The sequence below is a fragment of the Emydura macquarii genome, unplaced genomic scaffold (genome assembly GCF_026122565.2).
Source record: "Emydura macquarii macquarii isolate MOO-44397 ecotype Brisbane River unplaced genomic scaffold, CSIRO-AGI_Emac_v2 contig_499, whole genome shotgun sequence".
NCBI classification, from domain to species: Eukaryota; Metazoa; Chordata; order Testudines; family Chelidae; genus Emydura; species Emydura macquarii.
Window position 1 is genome coordinate 15,999,995 of NW_027130636.1, and position 19,370 is coordinate 16,019,364.

The following is a 19,370-nucleotide window of genomic DNA, read 5'->3' on the forward strand; positions in this document are numbered from 1 at the left end:
GTGGGCTGCTAACATTCTGCACTAATTTATCAACAAGAGCCATGGGAAGTTGGAAGAGATTGCTGGAAAAGCAAGAGCATCACATGGTGATTATAGTTATGGAAGCTCAGGACTACCTGCATGAAAAGTGTACTATATAGATTGTGATTCAGTGCTGTGTGCATTTTATTTAATTGCCATACTTGTGTGCAGTTCCACCAATAAATACATCACTCTTCACTTATAAAGTGAAATAAAGCACCAATAAACTAATTTCTTCTTCACAATCTGAAACACAAATCCCATCATGTTATTTAATGATTCCTGGTTAGACTACACAAGGAATTCAATAAAGACCCTTAGTATATTTTGATGTTTTTATTGATAATGACAATACAGAAACTGCATACAGCAATTTAAGAATTAGCCCTTTTAGTAGCCAATTATAAAGCACTACAGTGTAGGAGTTTTAGGAGTCCAAGTACTACAAGTCTCTCTTCCTCCAGTCTGGGTTAGTTTCAGGTGAAAAAGAGGGGTTTGAGAAAGAATGGCTCATTTTTTGTCTCCCCCATCAAGTCATTCATTGTATAAATAAATGGCAGCTGCAATCAAGAGCATCAAAAGCAAAGTGGAGAAGAGATCCTCAGAGGTGTCAGGCACACAGGACACCCCGCCCCCCAAGAAGTGTGTATGGGGAAGCAATTAGCAATCATATAACTTCCATCCATTAAAATAGCAATTCCAAATAATTTACATTTTAGTTGAAAAAAGTGAGAACATTTCTTCACTAGAACCAGTAATTTAAAAACTATTTACTTAATAATTAACCATAATGCTCTATTGGAAAAAGTTAGCTGTTTAATACATATCCTCCAAAACCCAAGATTTCTCATAAGACAATTCTACAGGTAGAGTTCAATCTATGTAATCTACACTAAATGCATAGCATACAGTCTGTTTTTATTCCAAACAGAAGTTGTCTTAAGGAAAGACTATATAGGAAGGAAGCAGTCACTCAAACTAAGGTATATATAGGTTTAAGTATGTGCTTGTCACTTGCATACATATTAGCTTTCACAGTTTTTTCTAATACTAGTTATAAATACTATTGCAGTTTAGATCACAGTACTGACTTCAGATGAAATACACTGAAATGTTATGGAACAGTTTTTCTTGGCAAAATGGACAGCACTTCAAATGTATCGTGTCCAACATATGTAACATGACAGTAAGAATCTTATTGTAACAGATACCATTTGAGCATCCTAAAAGTGCACAGAGGTGCTTATAGCTGCACTATTCGAACAAAAAACACTGGGGAAGTCAAAATAAGGGATAGTCAGATATTTGAAAGTATTTATTCTAATGTCATCACTGAAGTTTATAATAGTATTTCTGGTCCATTTACAGTCACTTCTTCAGTAAACCAGTTTGCTAAATATATTGAAAGATTTAAGTAACATGGCTTGACATTTTTCTCTGACAATACTGCAATGCCTTATTTCTATTGCTTTTGTATGGAAAAGGCAAAATTTAAACTTTTAAAAATTTACATTTCTTTCCTATTAATTTTGTATTCACCAATTTAGCAAGAAAGGACTCATTACTCCTATGCATCTGACAAAGCAGAAGCCAGTAAGGTTCCTGCTTTTGCTTCCTTCATTGTGAATGAAGGAAGCAGGTGAACAGACGAGTAGGAACCTGCACAGCTCTATGAAAATATGAATCCTATGAAATGATAGCTGCTTCAGAAATAGCACAGAAGCTCAACACAGAGGCTATTGTGGTGGGTTTTACTTTGGATATAAAAAAAGATTCAGAATATAAAGCAATTTATAAACTGCAGCAATTTTAAGATGAGCAAATCAGATTTTGACTTAACAGCATGACTCATTTAAACTAGTAATTTAGTGACCATTAAAGCTACAATTTATGGAGTTTTAAAAAGACTGTTACCTGCAGGATTAAGTTATGTTATTCCACAACTCTGGTATAAATGTAGAAGAGGATAAACAAGGCCATTGCTGTGCAGGAGATCGGAAAGATATCAGCATTTTGTGCTAGCGCCATTTGTATTAGCCCTTTGGCACTACTGGGCTGTAAACTGCTCTGGTATCTAACTTTGCAGTTGCACAAGTTATGAAATCTGACTGATGGCTTTGGAGGCGGAAAAGTAGACAAGATTAGTCATTCAGCAAGCAGCATCACTATGTCAGCAACTGGCCTTGTACTGTAACAGCTGTATCATGCCCTGCCATATGCAAAACATAATATAACCAGAATAAAAAGTGTGGTGCAAGACTAACCCAAGCAAAAAGTATCCCTTACTCCCACCTTAATATCTAATGAAAGTGACCATGGCCTAAAGAGTAAGCAAGCATCTATCACCTCAGGCCCACCACATTGTTAATATAACCATCTTCCCCACTGACAGACCTTAAAATATAATCTCTATTGATCCAGTAAGCATGGATCCCTTTATATTCTTGCACAAGATTTCCATTTATTTGTTTTATAATTCAAATTTTAATTACAAATTAATGGGTTGCAGAATAACTTGAAAGTTCTTCCCCACTTATATGTGGAAAATGATGATGTTTTGGAGGTCTGAAACTAAGGGAGATTTCTCTTTTTCACCCCCCTTTGTGTACCAACATCAGCATTATTCTGGTATACTCTTGCTGCAGAGGCACTAGTGGAACACAATACTACTTTGTGCTGCCCTAAAGAAAATGGCTTTCAAAAAGTTCTCATCAATAAATTGGAGGATTTTAGTTAAAGAGAATCCAGAAAGTATTTCCCTCAAGATAAATGTAAAGGTGATAAACATTTGCTCCCTGAAAACTAGTGTCCCTTTTAACAAGGGATTTTCTCTTATTTCCTCTTTCCTAGGTAAGAGGAAGCATATCTGTTTTGTAATTAGACACTTGTGATGCCAAGGCAATGGCCATTCAGCTGTGGACAAGAACAGAGGAATGGCAAAGAGTCTCACAGGCACACATGTAAACAATGCAAAACATAGGAAATAGATCAACAACTTGGCATCAGAGGACTTCCTAATTAGTCAAATATCACACCACTGGACAACCATAGCAACAGTCATGTACTTCTATGTGTAATAAGTAGTATGGTGCTACTAATGAGTATTAAAAGGTGCTAATGAACCATACAAATAGATTAACTACCGCTAAGTCAGGTTAGGAAAGGTTCAGTATCATCCATTTTGCATTCCTAATATACTTAGCAATGGAAAATGAGCTCAATAAAAGAATTCTAATTAGTAAACTAAAACCAGTCACATTACATATATAATGTATAAAATACTGATTGAATACAATTTGTTACAAAGTACATATTACAAAAGTTACCATGCATTTACACATCACATACTAAAGTCACTTCCAAGTCACAGGCAGTGTAAAAGACATCCTCCCAGGGAGATATCATTGTATCCCAAGCCTAGAATGTTTCCTCTTAGTCTGCATATGAAGCCATCTGCAAAGAAGATAGAAAAATGGATAGTTAGTTTAGCTGTTTTGTAACTATACACTTGTATTTTAGAAACTGAACTCTGGTGTATGTATCAATTAGTCAGTGCTAACAGTCAAAGATCCTCTTCGCTATTTCTGCGTGGGTCTATGAAGGTGCAGTCTACATGATGTCTAAGATTCCTTCCATCAGCCTCACCAGAACACGCTTTCCCAGAGACACCAACCCCTCCTCCCCAACGTGAATTCTGGAGCATAAGACACTGCCTATAGGGATAAGGCAGGTTGGTTTTTCTAATGTTCATAAACACAACAAAGACTAACATTAAGATTTAAAACCTTAGAGCCAGGCAGGCAATGTTGGGAAAATGGTAGACATCACTACTTAAATGCATTGTGTGACATCCCATGGTGGAAATTTGCTAACGTGACAGACTTTCTACCTCAAACTGAGGACATGACTGTTTCTTCCCTACTCCCCCGAATCCCTACAGTTCCTAAAGCAATGTCTCAAACCATGTTCCAGGGAGAATTTTCTGGGTGTAGGCAGAGAGCTAGTTAGTCACATGGTGCTGGATCTATGAATTCAGTTTAGCATCTAGAAACCAAGTATATTAAATATTTCCCAAGTAAGCACTTGGTGTAGTCACCACAGGGCTGTTATTTCATCACCACTGGGAGAGGAGGTAGGCGATGGGATGTGTTTTCAGATATGGTCTACACTATGAAAGTCTGAAGACCCCTGTTCTATGACATTCTGGAACCCTATCCAAACTGTCATACACCAACACAACACACAAAGTAGTATGCATAACATATATTGAGAGAGTACTGGCTCCCAAGTTCCAAAGTAAATATACTAAAAATAATTGACCATAAATAAAGTGGTGACACAAAGCTGAGGTTGCATCCCTAAGAAGCCATCACTAAGGAAATGAGAAATAGGCTGAATGAATAGTCTTAACCTAGTTCACTTGCACATACCTGTTATGAGAGCCTGATCCTGAGAGACTATTTCTGAAATGACATTTTTTCCTCCAAATTTATAGTGACTGTACATACATTTCCTCCACTTTGAAAGATCATCATTTGGAGAGATAAATCCCCATAAAAATATGCTTTGCATTTATGTAGGATGCAAGCACTTAAATATTTCTACTAGCTCTACTAGTATTTCCCAATTGGTGTACATTTAACAGTTGTGACAAAGCTCTTCCTCTACCTCCATGGGCCCAGCGCTTACTTCTAGTGATAGGTCAAGGAATGGCTTTACCCCTTAGTGTTCTTCCACCCTCTAGTGGTGGGGGAGGGTAATACAGCCTCTCTAAGATGGCTGCTCCCTGCTGCGTCCCAGTCCTCTCTCTGGTTCTCACAGGCCCTTGCTTCTTTGCTGGGGCTCTTGTACCTCCAGTGAACAGCTTATGTGGGTGGGGTGGGGGGGGGGGAGGAAGGCGCCCAGTCCCATCCTCGACTCTGGGCCCCAACCTAGGGACCCTAAAAGTAGCAGCCTCACATACTAGCTTCCCTGGGTTACTTCCCCATGACCCTTGACTTAATGTCCATACCCTGCTCAGACAGGCCCTTCCTGGCCTCCTTCTAGGCAAGGCTCTTGACCCGACAGCCCCACTGGGCGTGGCAGCACCAAACCAAGTGTCCAGTTTAATTTTCCTCTTCTGGAAGGGTCTTTTCCATCAGGCCTCCAAGCCTGGGAAAGGTCCTTTGCCCTCTTTGGGCAGTGTTTCCCTCCCCCAATCTTTGTACCTTCAGGGATCTCTTCTGCCAGCGTTCTGCTCCTTCTCTGAAACCCTCCTGGTTACTGACAGCATCTTACCTGCTCTCAAACTCTGGTAGCTGGAGTTGTGGGAATGAGGTGAGCCACACTCTCTCTCTGGAGATGAGGCTTTTAACAAGTCCTGGGTGGGGCCTTGATTGGCTCCAGGTGTGTTAATTAACCTAGCGTAACCCCGCTCAGCTATTGGGGGGGAAGGGAGTTGCTGAGCCTGGGGCTGATATATTGGCCTTCTAGCACTCTCTGGTAGCCATCTAGTCTGACCCTGTCACACATCCCTCTCCCCTGCTCAACACCACAGGGTTGGGCAGCTTGGGTTGCTAGACAGTGCACCCATGACAGGCCATCCGCATTGCTGTGGTGGCTCCTGGCCCTGTGTTGGATGGTAAATTGGAAGGGCTGGAGGGACATGAACCACCTGGTCACCCTTGCATTCTTCTCTTTGTTCCGCTGCATCCACTGGAGAGGGACATGGTCAGTCACGAAAGTAAATTTTCGGCCTAGCAGAGAATACCTGAGAGTTTCTATGGCCCACTTGACAGCAAGGCACCACTCCACCACCACTGCATATTTTTGTTCTCTCAGAAGGAGCTTTCTGCTGAGGCAGAGAATGGGGTGTTCATCTTTTCCCACCATGTGTGATAGGACAGCCCCCAACCCTAACTCCGATGCATCCATCTGTAGTATAAATTCCTTTGTAAAGTCCAGGGCTACTGCAGAGGGTGGTCCGTAGGTCTGGGAAGACTTCCCTCTGCCTTGTCGGTCCATTTCACCATTTCAGGACCCCGAGTCTTTACCAGGTCAGTCAGTGGACTTGCTCTGGTGGCAAAGTGGGGGATGAATCGCCGGTAATACCCCACTATGCTGAGGAATGCTCGGACCCGTTTCTTTCGGTTCGGTCGGGGCCACTTTTGGATAGCTTCCAGCTTATTCACTTGGGGCTTTGCTACACCTCTTCCCACGATGTACCAGAGATATTTAGCTTCTGATAGTCCTATGGCACACTTGGCTGGATTTTCTATAAGGCCCGCCTGCCTCAGGGTATTCAGTACTGCTTCCACTTTTCCCAGGTGGGTTTCCTAGTCTGGAATATGGATAATCATGTCGTCCAGATGTGCAGTGGCATAGCTGGCATGGGGGCGCAACAACTTGTCCATAAGGCACTGAAAGATGGCTGGGGCCCCATGTAGTCCAAAGGGGAAGACAGTGTACTGGAACAGACACTCAGGCGTGGAGAAGGCAGTCTTTTCTTTTGCTTCTTTGGCTAGGGAAATCTGCCAATACCCTTTCGTCAAACCCAGGGTAGAGAGGAATCGGGCCTTGCCCAAATCGGTCAACTCACTCATCTGTGTGTGGTATGGGGTACGCATCGAATATGGAAATCTTGTTCAGACGGCGAAAGTCATTACAAAACCTTGTGGTGCAGTCGGATTTAGGCACTAGCGTAATCGGGCTGGACCACTGGCTGTGGGATTCTTCAATGACATTCTAACATTTTCTTTACCTCTGCCTTGATTTGCTCCCTTTTTGACTTTGGGACTCTGTAGGGTCTTAGTGTTATCTTGGCCCCAGGGACTGTGATGATAGGCCTCTGTTTGGCCCGGCTTTGTTGAGAACACATCTCAATCTCGATGGACCATCTCGATTACCTCGGCCTTTTGGTCCAGTGTTAGGTCAGGGGATATCTTCACCTGCTCGTGTGGGTTGTTTTCTTGAGGCAGAGTCACTACACATGCCTCAAGAGCCTGCCAAGGCTTCAGGAGATTAATGTGGTAGACCTGCTCTTGTTTCCAGCAACCCGGATGTTGCACCTTGTAATTTATTTCTCCCAGGATTTGACTACTTCATAAGGCCCCCCGCCATTGGGCCAAGAGCTTGCTCTCAGTCGTGGGTACCAGTACAATTACTCGGGTTACAGCTACACTGACAGCGGCAAAGTTGCCGCCATCAGATTGATTTCTCTGGATCACCTGAGCGGTCATTGAAGACCCGCTCAGTCGATCCAGAAATCAATGTACTAAGACCACTTTCACAAGTGGTGTAGCGCTGCGTCAATGGGAATGCGGTTCCTGTCGGCGCAGTGCAGTGAAGACGGCGTGCAGAAGAGGAGCAGAGGTCGACGGGAGTTACGCAAGTTTTTTGCGTAGCTTGCGCAACTCCCCTTGACTGCTGCCAAATCGTGGAGGTAAATGTAGACAGGGCTTCGATCTCCAGGCTGGAACTGTCAAACTTTCGCTCGGTAGTTATACTAGGTCTGCTGGGCCTCCTGGGTCTTCTCCAAGTGTTCTCCTATGATGGGAGCAACTTGGGCTATTTGGTCTCTCACCTGCAGTATGTGGTCAATTCTGTTTTTTCCCGGGTTCGGTTACTCCTCCCAAATCTCCCTGGTGATGTCTAATATGCCCCGAAGGTGTCACCCATATCATAACTCGAAGAGGGAAAACCCAGTGGAGACCTAAGGAACCTCCCCGATGGTGAACATAAGGTAAGGCAACAGCGTATCCCAGTTTTTCCCGTCCTGACTCACTACTTTTCTTTTCATTGCCTTGAGGGTCCTGTTGAACCTCTCCAGCAGGCCATCGGTTTGTGGGTGGTAGACAGAAGTCCGCAGGGCCCGTACGTGAAGCCGAGCACATAGGTCCTTCATTAGCGTTGACATGAAGGGGGTGCCTTGATCTGTCAGGATCTCCTTAGGAAGCCCTACTCTGGCAATGATCTTTACTAGCTCTGTTGCTATCGTCTTAAAGGCTGTGTTCTATAGGGGAACAGCCTCTGGGTATCAGGTGGCATAGTCCAGGACAACAAGTATGTGTTGATGGCCTTGGGCCGTCTTCTCCGAGGGCCCCACCAGGTCCATAGCTATCCACTCAAACAGGACCTTGATAACTGGCAGAGGAACCAGAGGAGCCCCTAATGTGGATGGGGGCTGTGTAGCTGGCACTCAGGGCAAGAGGCACAATAGCACAGGACCTCAAGTACTCCCTGCCAGAAGAATCTCCATAGGACCTGTGCCAGGGTTTTCTCCACCCCTAGGTGTCCCCCAAAACGGTGACTGTGGGCTAGGCTCAACACTGTCTTCTGATGCTTTTGTGGCATCAGGAGCTGCTGCACATCCTGTCCCTGTATCTGTGCAACCCGGAAAAATAGATCCCTCTTGTTTATGAAGTAGGGCCCTGATCCCAGGCCTTCACTGCCACAGGCACCCCATCTATTTCCACAATCTCCCTCCTGGTGTTCTCGTACCTCAGGTCCTCTGCCTGTTCTTGTCCAAAACTCTGCCTTACAAAACTAAGTGGTCCGAGTGCAAGTGGGCCTGTCTCTGTCTCTCCTCCCCGCCTTCAGTGGGGTTGGACGTTGGGCAGTCCCCCTACGTGGTGCTTGCGTCCGTCTGCCTCTGAGGGCAGCCTTCTGACCCTGGGTCAGAATCTGGGTACCTAAAGCTTTAGCAGCCCTCCTTTCCCACTTGGTCTTTCTGGCCTTCCCAGGAACGGGAAACAGATTCTGAGCTCTCACGGAGAACATTTTGGGGTTACTTTCCGCTGAGGAGGATTCATGCATTTCAGGATCCCGCTTGTCTTCCAACTTCTCTGGTGGGAGTAGGCTTTCAAACCCTGGGAAATCCCTTTCTATGAGAACAGGGTATGGGGGCTTAGGGACTACCCCTGCAGTGACCTTGGTGACATTTTCCTGAACCCCGATTTCTACCAGAATGGTTGGGTAATAGCTAACAGCCCCATGGACACAGGTTAACCCCATGTGTTTGGCCTGCATCAACTGACTCTGCTTGACTAACTTCCCCGAGACTAGTGTAATAGCACTCCCAGAGTTCACAAGTGCTATGCTTTCCACCCCATTCAGCCTCACTGGCCTCGTATATTTATGTGGGGTTATCACAACCCTTACAAGGTGTATGAGGGTGCACGGGTCTGCCCAGCTTCCTAAATTACATTGCATGATACCGTGGCCTTCTAGCCATGTAGTCTGACCCTGCCACATCATATACATGCAAAACACACAAGTGCACAGTAAATCATAATTAAACAGCATACTATGAATGTCTTCTAGAGGTTTCTCAAACTTTTGCGGTGAGGACTGTACCCTGAGATGCTGTCTCGTGGACCACCTCCCTCCCATTCATGATCAGGCAGACCACTTCAGAGAACAGGGCATAATTTTGATACATGAGAAGAATATAGCCAGGATAGTCAACCACATAACTGAATAGAACTGGAACCAGGACATTACCCCAGAAAAGGTATTAAAACACCAAGGCAGACAAAAACCTGTATTCTGGACAGCCAAGTATATCTCCAGATTAAATCAATGCTAAGGGAGATAGAATTGAGACTGCATTAAAGTGAGGACATGAAGTTTTGTTTCCTTCACCTCCATTCCTCAGTCAAATAATTGTTTTTAGTGTTATTGTAGGATGGATACAAAGTGAGCTTTAACATTTTTCTCCAACTTATGCTGGCAGCAAGTTACATAGCCATGGGCCATTTGTCAAGAAAATTTTGTCTTCTGTTCTCATGAATCTCATTCTTGAGGCTGGTAATTAATTGTTCCAGTAGAAAGCAGCTATGGGAGATCACGCTTATCTGAGATGAAGTGGTCCCTCTGCTAATTTGAGCAAATCCCATGGAAGGCTTTGAAGGACAAACACATTTGGATTTGATTTGCTATTTGATGAGGAGCAAAATTAGTGAGAGAAGGGCAAATGTACTCTCAGCAGCTTGTGAAGCTTGTCAAATGGGCTGTTGTGCTGGACCAGCTGGAGATTTTAAAAAATGATAGGAGTACATTCATCAACACTTCAAGAGGAGACTGGACTCTGATTGGAATACACAATTAATAGACTAAGAAATCATTTAAAAAACGTTTTATACATAAAATCATCCCTCCGAGAGCCTGAGCCACAGTGAAGGAATTTGGAATGCCTGACAGAATTATTAGGATGACAACTGCATTTGCAATTCAAAAATTAGAGAGTGAATAGCAAGTGAAATCTCTTCCCTATTTGACACCAACACTGTACTAAGGTGGGGAGATGCGCTATCCCCAGCACACTAATGCGGCTATTGAAATAGTGGGGCAATCATCGAGCAATTTTCAGGATAGGGTGCATTTAAATGGCCTGACCAACTGTTTGGATACGTTGATGACCCGGGTTATCAGACAGATGGAAGATACAAAGGAGGATTGGAGACTTGAAGGAAGTGGCAAGGAAAAAATGGGTCTTAAGACCAAATATATGGTTGTAAGAGGATGCTCTTGGACAAGCTTACTTAGCAGTTGATAACCATATATAAACAAGTTAGACAGCTTAAATGCCTCAGACCATTAATTACCAACAATTAGATGAGGGAGGAAATAGAAGGCCTGATTACAGAGCGGGAATACCTGTTACTTTTCTCAGCATGGAATTTTCAGCTCGCAACAACTGAGAAAGACCAAGCTTCAGATATGAGACCATTGTAAGGCCTAGTGTTTTATATGGATGAGACACCCAGGCACTTACTAAGAGGGAAGATAGACAGCTAAATACCTTCACAAACAGGCTGAGATGACATTTTTGGCCTGCAAGGGAGGACTGTGAAGAACATCTAATAGGGAATGGCAGGAGATCTATAGAGAACCAAGTATACTGAAGGTAGTGAAATCCCAATGACGCCAATGGGCAGGGCATGTAGTTAGGATGATGGAAGACAGACCAGCTAAGCATCTTTTGGAAAGACATCCTTATGATGTCTGACCAAAGAGAAGATGAAAAAAAAATTTTAAGCAAGGTCTAAGAGCTCTTAATGTGAATTACCATCAATGGGGAAAAATATGCGCTTGACAGAAAGATGTGGGGATGAATTAAGACTGGCCAAGGACTTCCATGGTTTAGAGTCAGAGTGGAGGTGGAACAGGCATGTGTTATGTTAACATAGCCTAGAGGTCACAAATGCATGGATCACAGTGACAGTCCAAATCACAAGATTGTGTGCTGTCTCCTGGCGGTGCACGGATGTAAAATGAATTTACTGAAGCCAATTAACTCATTTGGCCATTTTAAATTCAGGAGAGGGCAGTCTGTAGTCATCTTAAATCACCAACTGATCAAACATTGCAACAACAAGTAACTATTTATCCATGAAAATTCTCTCTGTGTCCTAAGCAAGCAGAAGAACGGACTTGGATGGTTGACAAAGTCTGAATGTAACTTTTCAGACAGTTAGTTCAAATACATACTAGCAAGCCTTTAAGTTTCACTGTCACTGTTCTTTAGTTGTCTTAACACGGTCAGAACTGTAAGTTTCTCTCAACCTTTTTGATACCATGGACCAGCTTGCTGACTTCCTCAGCTGTGCGTAAGCTGCGTCAGGGAGATCTCAGGGACCGGCACCCGTCCATGGACTGGTTGTTGAGAAACAATGATTTAACAGATAGAAGCTATCTTCACTATTACATCAGTAATGCATGCCAGTGTTCAAGACAAAGTTCAAACAACAGAAATTAAGAACTGAATACAGTTCTTTTTTCTGAAAATTGCAAGTTATGTTTGAAAAAAAATGTAATCCATTTTTCATAATACCCTTCTCAATGAGAACAGCAATATTCAATTAATTGTAAAGGTAGATTTAAGTATGCTTATTTGGTCCTCAAGATACTGAAGTATTTTAAAGTACTTCACTTAAAAAAAACCCCACCTGAGTGAACATTTAAAAATGTAACATGAAGACTGGACTGAACAAACCTCTTAAATAAATTAGTTGAGCTGAATCACATGACAATTTATTTTTCTTATTGCAATTAATTATGATAATTTGAAGGTCTTACCAAGGTGTTTATACATGGTGTCCATGAACTGCACTGCTGTCTCCCTCACCACCTTGCTTCTGCATTTGCATCTGAGCCTGCATTCTAACAATCATCTCTTGCATGCGACGAAGCTGGAAAAGACAAATAGTATAGAAAAAGTTATTTTAGCCCCTCTTCTAAGCAAGTGGCTCTTCACTGCCACAATGGATTGTTTCCTATGGAATGACTTAATTTTGGTCTGCACTAATACTTTTTTGATGGTTAGAGCAATGTCAGATGTTTAACTTCAAGAAATATTGCTTTTCTTCACCCATTGAAAGGTAGAAGTAATTTACTGATCAAGTTAACAGGCACTACTTTTGAAATTTAGAACCAGCTTCCCAAGCATCTCAGCAGAAGCTTCTACTTCCTTTATTTTCAATTGATGTTATTTTCTTAGTTATAGCAATACATGAAAATGGATTGTGTGTGCTGGTGGTGGAGAGCTGAACTAAACTATTTAGTTACTGAAGTTGTTAGTAAAGCACCAGTCTGCAAGCTACCTCTTATGTCCTTCCATCCATCCCTTGATGCAATAGAAAGAGGCAATACATGAAGCATTACATGCTATAGTGAAGTAATTCAGACAACCTTTTCTGTGCCAAACAGGGATTGCTGTTGGGAGCCTGTTAGTGCTGGTAATGCATCCATACATGCAGACAAATGTATAGGATATGAAAACTAAGAAAAAGACCAGGATTCTACAAATACAATTCAATCATTTAAAAATGTTTGAGACTTTAAATGCACAAGTCAGGAAACAACTGTTGAGATTTACCCAACCATACTGCACATATTTAGTCTTAAATTCTATTTGGGCTGCTGAATCACCGTTTTGATATGCCCCAACATCCTTCCTCCCTCCCTGCCGCTCCTTCCATTGACAAGCCTGTCACCCCCATGTTAACTACAGACCTCTTCAATGGACCATCCCCACTCCAGTGACAAGAGCTCAGTGGAAGGCCGGGGGATCAGAAGGGGTAATGGCCTTGTTAAAAGGACACAATGAAAAGTTTCTGCAGCTGTGGTTAGTGAGATGTTTTACCCCTGGGAACTTATACTGATGGGAAGGACTACAAGCTCATTTCTAGATGTAGAGGAAAGTTTAGTAACAGAAGGAAGTTATTATCAGACTGCATAATCAAATGCAAATTCAAATTGCAGTACACAATCTCCCTTTGCTTGTAGTGCTTTTCACACTTGTCAAAGAACTGGGCACTAGTGATGAATAAACATATGCTAAGTGCGAAATTTAATTTTTTCAATGTGAATTTAAAGTTCATAAAAAGTGCCATATTAAAGTCCTGAAATTCTATAATTACAACACTAGCCTTTCCCTACTGCCCTGCTATATGGATAATCCTGGCCATTCAAGATATTGGTGCCTCAGAATGCTGCAAACTGATGCCAGCTGTAGTGGGGGGGTTTGTAATATGGTAACATCAGCTCACTATGAATTGGACTGAGTCCAAGCTCATTTCACAAAGGACTTAAAACAGCCATCAGATGGCAACTACTTTCTGATCCAAAACAGATATGAACTTGCAACCAGGAGATGAAAGGTTCCATATACAGTTACTATGTTGAGCCATCCAGTCCTCTCCAAGTTGGATTTTTTTTTTTAAATCAGATTTGGAATTACTAGAGCATAAAAGACCACCACCACAGTTCTGGCACTATTTTTAGATGAGAGCGCGTTTTCATACTCTTGTCATTCTCACTATAGAAACCGTTGTGTTATAACTGTAAAAAAATACTTCTGCACTGAGACCATACATGAAATATTTAGCCCCAAAGAAAATTAAGGAATGAAAAGTAGCTTTTTTGCTATAAAAAAAGCGTTCTTACTTCAGCTTCTTTTTCCAGCAAAATCTGATCTTTATTCACGTCTTCATCTTCAACGTTCCTAAGATTAGAAAAAAGTGGTATAAACATCCATCAATTACATGCATGCCTTCTGGTTCATTTACTCCGAGTGGCAGCTTTATATCTGTTCATAAGCAACCATGAATCTCATTCTGAGCCAGACTTAACATTCTTATCTTGCATGCAGTTTGTTTAAATACATATAGGATTTATTGAGGCACTTTCCCCATGTCAATTGAAAAACATTTTTCAAAAGAATGAACCTTTCATAGAGCAAATATACTGATTTCCCCTACCCAGGCCCCCCCGCAAAAAACAAAACAAACAAAAAAAAACAAAAGCCAAAAACAACCACCAAAGAAGCTTAAGACAGGAACAAGTGAGGAATGCAGAAGAAGGTTCCTTGCTGTGAGTTAAGAAAGCGGTCATCCTTGTTCTGTATGTAGGCCTTAATACTATTTCTGAATAGTGTTTAGGTGCAGTAATGGATTCAGTTAAGATAAAGTTGTACCCATGGAGCTATTTGTTTATGACCACAGAGGTATACAAATATCTGGAACAAAATTTGTTCACCATCACCTAAATAAAGTTTACTAGAGATGCTACAAGCGCTCCTATATTCTACCCTCTCCTTTACAAGTTCAGCCATCTTATCTTCCAAAACCATGTCAGAGTAGCACAGGTAGGCTCATCTCAGAAGAGGTGCTAAGGTTCGTATATCCACATGACTGAATCAAGGCAGAAGTTCAAGATGGGGGGCAAACTACGAGCATGAGTTCAGAAGTGACATTTTAAAATAACTGGGCCTCAGCTTTGAATTTTCCTAGAAGCTCACTAGGATCTATGCCAAGAATTTGACTGCCCCTGCAGCTGATACTGTTTCCTTTAGGGTCAGAGACATGAAATAGAACTAGCATATGCCCAGGTTTGCTATCAACTATACGAAAAACCCATGCATTATCAAGATTTAAGACAAAGCAAAATATCTTCTCAAACTACTTAATGCAAAACTGGAGATTTTTCAGGAGAAAGATCTTTCACAACTCTTCATGGATTCTGAATATCTTACCACTTAATTCAGAGCTGGATTTCATGTAGCATATCACAACCATACAAATAAAATTCCCAAGTTATTGGAATTTGCCACCCATGTAGAATACAGAAAAGTGATGCTGCTTTCAACAATCAGCCTGGCTCCAGGAACTAATAGCACTTGCATAGCTGATGTCATTTTAACTGCTATGTTAGTAGTCAAATGAAAGTTACAAGGGACAGGTCAACTGAAAATTTAGCCAATTTCAAGGTGTTAGAAGTAGTTTTAGGTACTACACATGCCCAAGTTTACCTGCTAATTTTTTTCCTTCTTTTCATTGCAGTGTGAAAGATATATACAAACTACATGTGAATCTAACTATACATAAAGTGTTGTCAAATGCATAAAGTAAACAAAAACTGATGTTTACTAAGAAGATGGAAATTTGACACACACCATTTCATAATACTCAAAGATATAGCCCCTGAACTTATAACTAGATAGGAGACAAAACATTAGTTTCATCTAGAAAGATACCACAAACATATTGACTATCCATCAATCTGTCAGAGGATCTTGGTGTACCACTGCCTTAGTTCCTGTTCTTTCAAGATTATGAGGCAGAAAGCTTATCAGTTTTAACTCCACTTTTAACTGCACTCCATGAGATTCTGAGCAACACGCAATCCCTTCGATAGACCGGTTCTATATTAGAGCTATATATACACCGAGCCCTTGAAACACACTTGCTAGATAATAGGAATCCAGTACTACCAAAATCCCCTTAAAGACTGGAGAGGGGCTCCAATTTCAAAAAACAAGGTGGCTGAAAACTGAGATGAATAGTCTGCTCGTTTGCTTGGAGGGAGAACTGAACCATCAGGCTATCACAGAGGGGTTGGAACCAACCCTTGTGCTACCCATCTGATCCTCCAGTCTCGAAAGCAGGGAAAAATCCATTGCTGGTTGTGAAAGATTGTCAGACATATTGGTGTGTGATCATATAACCCTCTAGTGGCTGAAACATACAAAAGCAGTTTTCAACATTTTTTAAGCCAAGGCACACTTGAATAATTTCTACCTGAAACTCAGACCTCCCCCAAACCAAAACAAACATTAATTTTAATCAAAATGAGGTTCTCTGTCCCTTTCACTCTTGCTGTGAAGGCTCTAGCTGTTTCCCCCACCCACCCAGGAATAAGGGGTGAAGAGAAGAGGGAGCTAGCAGATTCAAAGTAGGAATTATCTTCTACTCTGCAATGTAAGAAAACTGTGCAATTTTCAGAAGGTAGGATAAAGTGCTTGCAGTGGGAGTTCCGGTTAACCCTTCCATGATTTTTTTTAAACCCCTGCCCGTATGGTAGAATCTGGTGAGAACATTACGTTCTTTTTCAGAAGTAGACTGCCAAGACTGATTTCTAACCCTGGAGACACTTCCAAGAGCAATGTAATATATCTTCTGCCTCAATCTCTCAGTATCTGCCATCCTGTTTTTCACTACCACCACCCAAATTCCCTCTCTGAGTTCTGGTCTCTCTTTTATGTTCTTTTAAATTCTCCCTAGCATTCTCATTCTATTTTTTCCATTCCACCCCCTCTCAGGATTGAAAGCCAAACAGCTGTTGGAGGAAAGAGAAATCTGTGGTGCTAAAGACCATTGAGAATTCCTCATAGATAAAGTGTTTACAAGTTCTTAATTAGAAAGCTAGCATACTAATGGCAATGATTCCTCATGAAGGGCTTAATCCAACAAGGCTCTGAGGGAGTTGCAGAGCCTACCTGCCCAGTGGGCAAAGGGTGCTTGTGAGGGAGCCTAGGAGTTTATTAATGGTTGCTGCCACAGCTTCATTTCACATCTACTGGCTCCCAACTGAATCTCATGGATGGTAAACCACTTAATTAAATTTTTAGTAGTTGGAAGTGTTGTTTACAGATACCTATGGTAACATGCATTCTAAACAGAGAATGGATAGAATCTCAAGCTTTAGAGCAACTTCAGCTGTTTCTGATCCTTAAGGTGGAGTGCTACTCTGAAAAGAGATTTTGTACAAAGTAGGACCATGATGTTCCATGGGTGTTTTTACAAGGAGTCCCAGATCAAATGTTTTCAGGTTACAGGAATCCGCTCTTCCCCATCCCACTGAGTGCTAGCCTTTACTCTTGCCTCTGAGAGACTAGTTAAGTTCTTTCCTTCTAAAGGACCATCACCATAGAAGATTCTGCAGGCCAAACTAATCCCTTAGTGACATCTGCATTCCCATGCTGTGAAAAGGATTGCACAAACAAGACTGCTCCATTTTTAGTGTGAAGTTATCAATTCTATTGATGCACAAGTATGTTATCTGGTTCTCAGATACTACCTCAGCAGTCTAAAACCCTAAGAGCAGAATCTCTCAACTTCATTAGCTATGCAATGTTAATGGGAATAAAACCGCACAAAATTATTCTAGTCAATGAAGACAGCAAATAGGATTCTGAATACATCGGAAGCAAGTCTGGTGAGTGAGGGGCTGTTTCTGCAGTCACTTTTCCTGGTAGAAAAAATTTAAGAGGCGGCTAGCAATGTCAAATAATTGGTGATAGGACAAACTCCACTGGTTCCAATGGTGGGGATGGACTGTGTGTTTCACACCAAGTGGAGAAAAAAAAACAAAAACAAAAAAAACCCGAACAAATCCCAATGCAACCAGAAGCAAAAGCAGAACTCTACACATCCTTTTCATCGAACCAACTCAATTGTCTGCCCAGATTTACTAATAATTCATTTCCTCTATTCGTGTTTAAATCTTAGTTATTAGAAGAGACTGATCAATAGCTTCCACTTTTTGGTTACAGCTCCTGAACATAAGGTACACCAGATCCTGCTACTGAAATGTCAGCATGAGAAGGGGAAGGACAGACAGAAAGGTAGTTTCAGAGAAGACAAAGGTAGACTGTAACCATGCACTGACAACCTGCCGCCTCTTTTAAGTCTCTCCGAGCGGAAGTTCTCATAGTGAAGGTCCTGTGTCACCTCCTGAAGATCCTGCATATGGGTACTGGAAGGAGAAAAAGGGAATTGATAGTGAAATCATGTCCTGTGTTGAGTCAACTTGTTGAGACACTTTCTTGATGCATGATTCAAACGCAGTATGAATAGGGACAGTCTGGTCATTTGACCCCAAAACGCAGAAATATGAGCACATTATTTTACTGTCCTCACATCACTGAACCCCCATGTACACCCTCCTCCCCCCATGACATTAACATTCATTATTTACAAAGTTCATTTCTCCTGAACAGTAGCAGGTCACAACCACCAGCAGTGCAAGTACTGAAGCAAGGTATGAGGGCACACTAGTACAGAGAAGAAGGCTCCTTGACATTTGTAGAGAGTGGAGCAACAGCAGCCAGCATTGTCTTCTCTCCCCAGACACAGGAGTAAAGAGGGAGAACAGTTGCCCTTCAGTGTGGAAGAACTGGGAGCCATCTTTCCTCATATAATTACTTCCTCTTTCTGGGGAAGCCTCAGGTGGCAAGGTCCATCTATGGCCCTGTGAAAGGGATACTACTGCCCTTAATATTGGACAAGGCAAGTCTCCAAGACCACATTGCTCTTTCCTCCCTCAGATCTCCGGAATGGGAAGTTAGTGGTGAGCATTTCTTGTTTTGTGCAATCCACTATGGATGTTCTCCCTCTCCTGATGAAAGAGAAAGAAGCCACTTAACATAGGCCACTTCTACACTTAAAAGGTAGGTCAACACTGCTACATCTATGAGGGGTGTTAAAAATCCACACCCTGAGCAACATAGTTATAGTGACCCAACCCCTGCATAGACAGCGCTAAGTTGATGGAAGAATTCTTTCATCAACCTAGCTACCATCTCTCAGACAGGTGGATTACCTACACTGATGGGAGAACCCCTCCTATTGCTGTAGTAAATTTCTACACTACAACAGCACAGCAGCACTGCAGTGTTTCTAGTGAAGACAGCATTATCCTTCCCTTCTGTGAAACAAGAGGATGATAAGAAACTGTCAGGTGACGGTTTTTAAAAACCAAACATTCATTAATTATACACCAGGGTATTGATACTTTTTCAACTTTAATTCCATCTTCTGGAAATTAGGTTTACTGACATCACCATGATTTCAGTAGCTCTATCTTCAGAGCAGGATGGCTTATAGCTCCCTATCACTGTTACCAGAATAATTCAATATGCAGCTTCATTTGCCTGGCTGCAGGAAATGCAGCATGGCAACATTTCACTCCCAAAGATCTTAGGTGGAATTTGATCATGGGCTGGATCTTAAGTTCCATCTCCCACAGAAGCTCTAACCTGAGCCCATAGCTTCCAAAGCTTCAGTACACTAATGTGTACTTTAGGAATA

The 19,370-nt window shown here is 42.0% G+C and overlaps 1 protein-coding gene across 6 annotated transcripts in view; it reads right to left on the reverse strand.

Annotated features, from left to right (window-relative positions):
- Window positions 1–342: 342 nt before the first annotated feature.
- SEPTIN2 (septin 2) overlaps window positions 343–19,370 on the reverse strand; it is a 63,598-nt gene continuing 44,570 nt past the window's right edge. For 4 of the 6 annotated variants that reach the window (XM_067539010.1, XM_067539008.1, XM_067539009.1 and 1 more), the window contains 4 exons: window positions 17,950–18,036; window positions 13,948–14,005; window positions 12,079–12,191; window positions 343–3,474 (listed from right to left, as the gene is read on the reverse strand). In XM_067539010.1, the coding sequence (XP_067395111.1) occupies window positions 12,087–12,191; window positions 13,948–14,005; window positions 17,950–18,036 (250 nt within the window). In that variant the 3' untranslated portion in view covers window positions 343–3,474; window positions 12,079–12,086. The remainder of the gene's footprint in view (window positions 3,475–12,078; window positions 12,192–13,947; window positions 14,006–17,949; window positions 18,037–19,370) is intronic. The other 2 variants (XM_067539011.1, XM_067539007.1) reach the window with 1 other exon arrangement.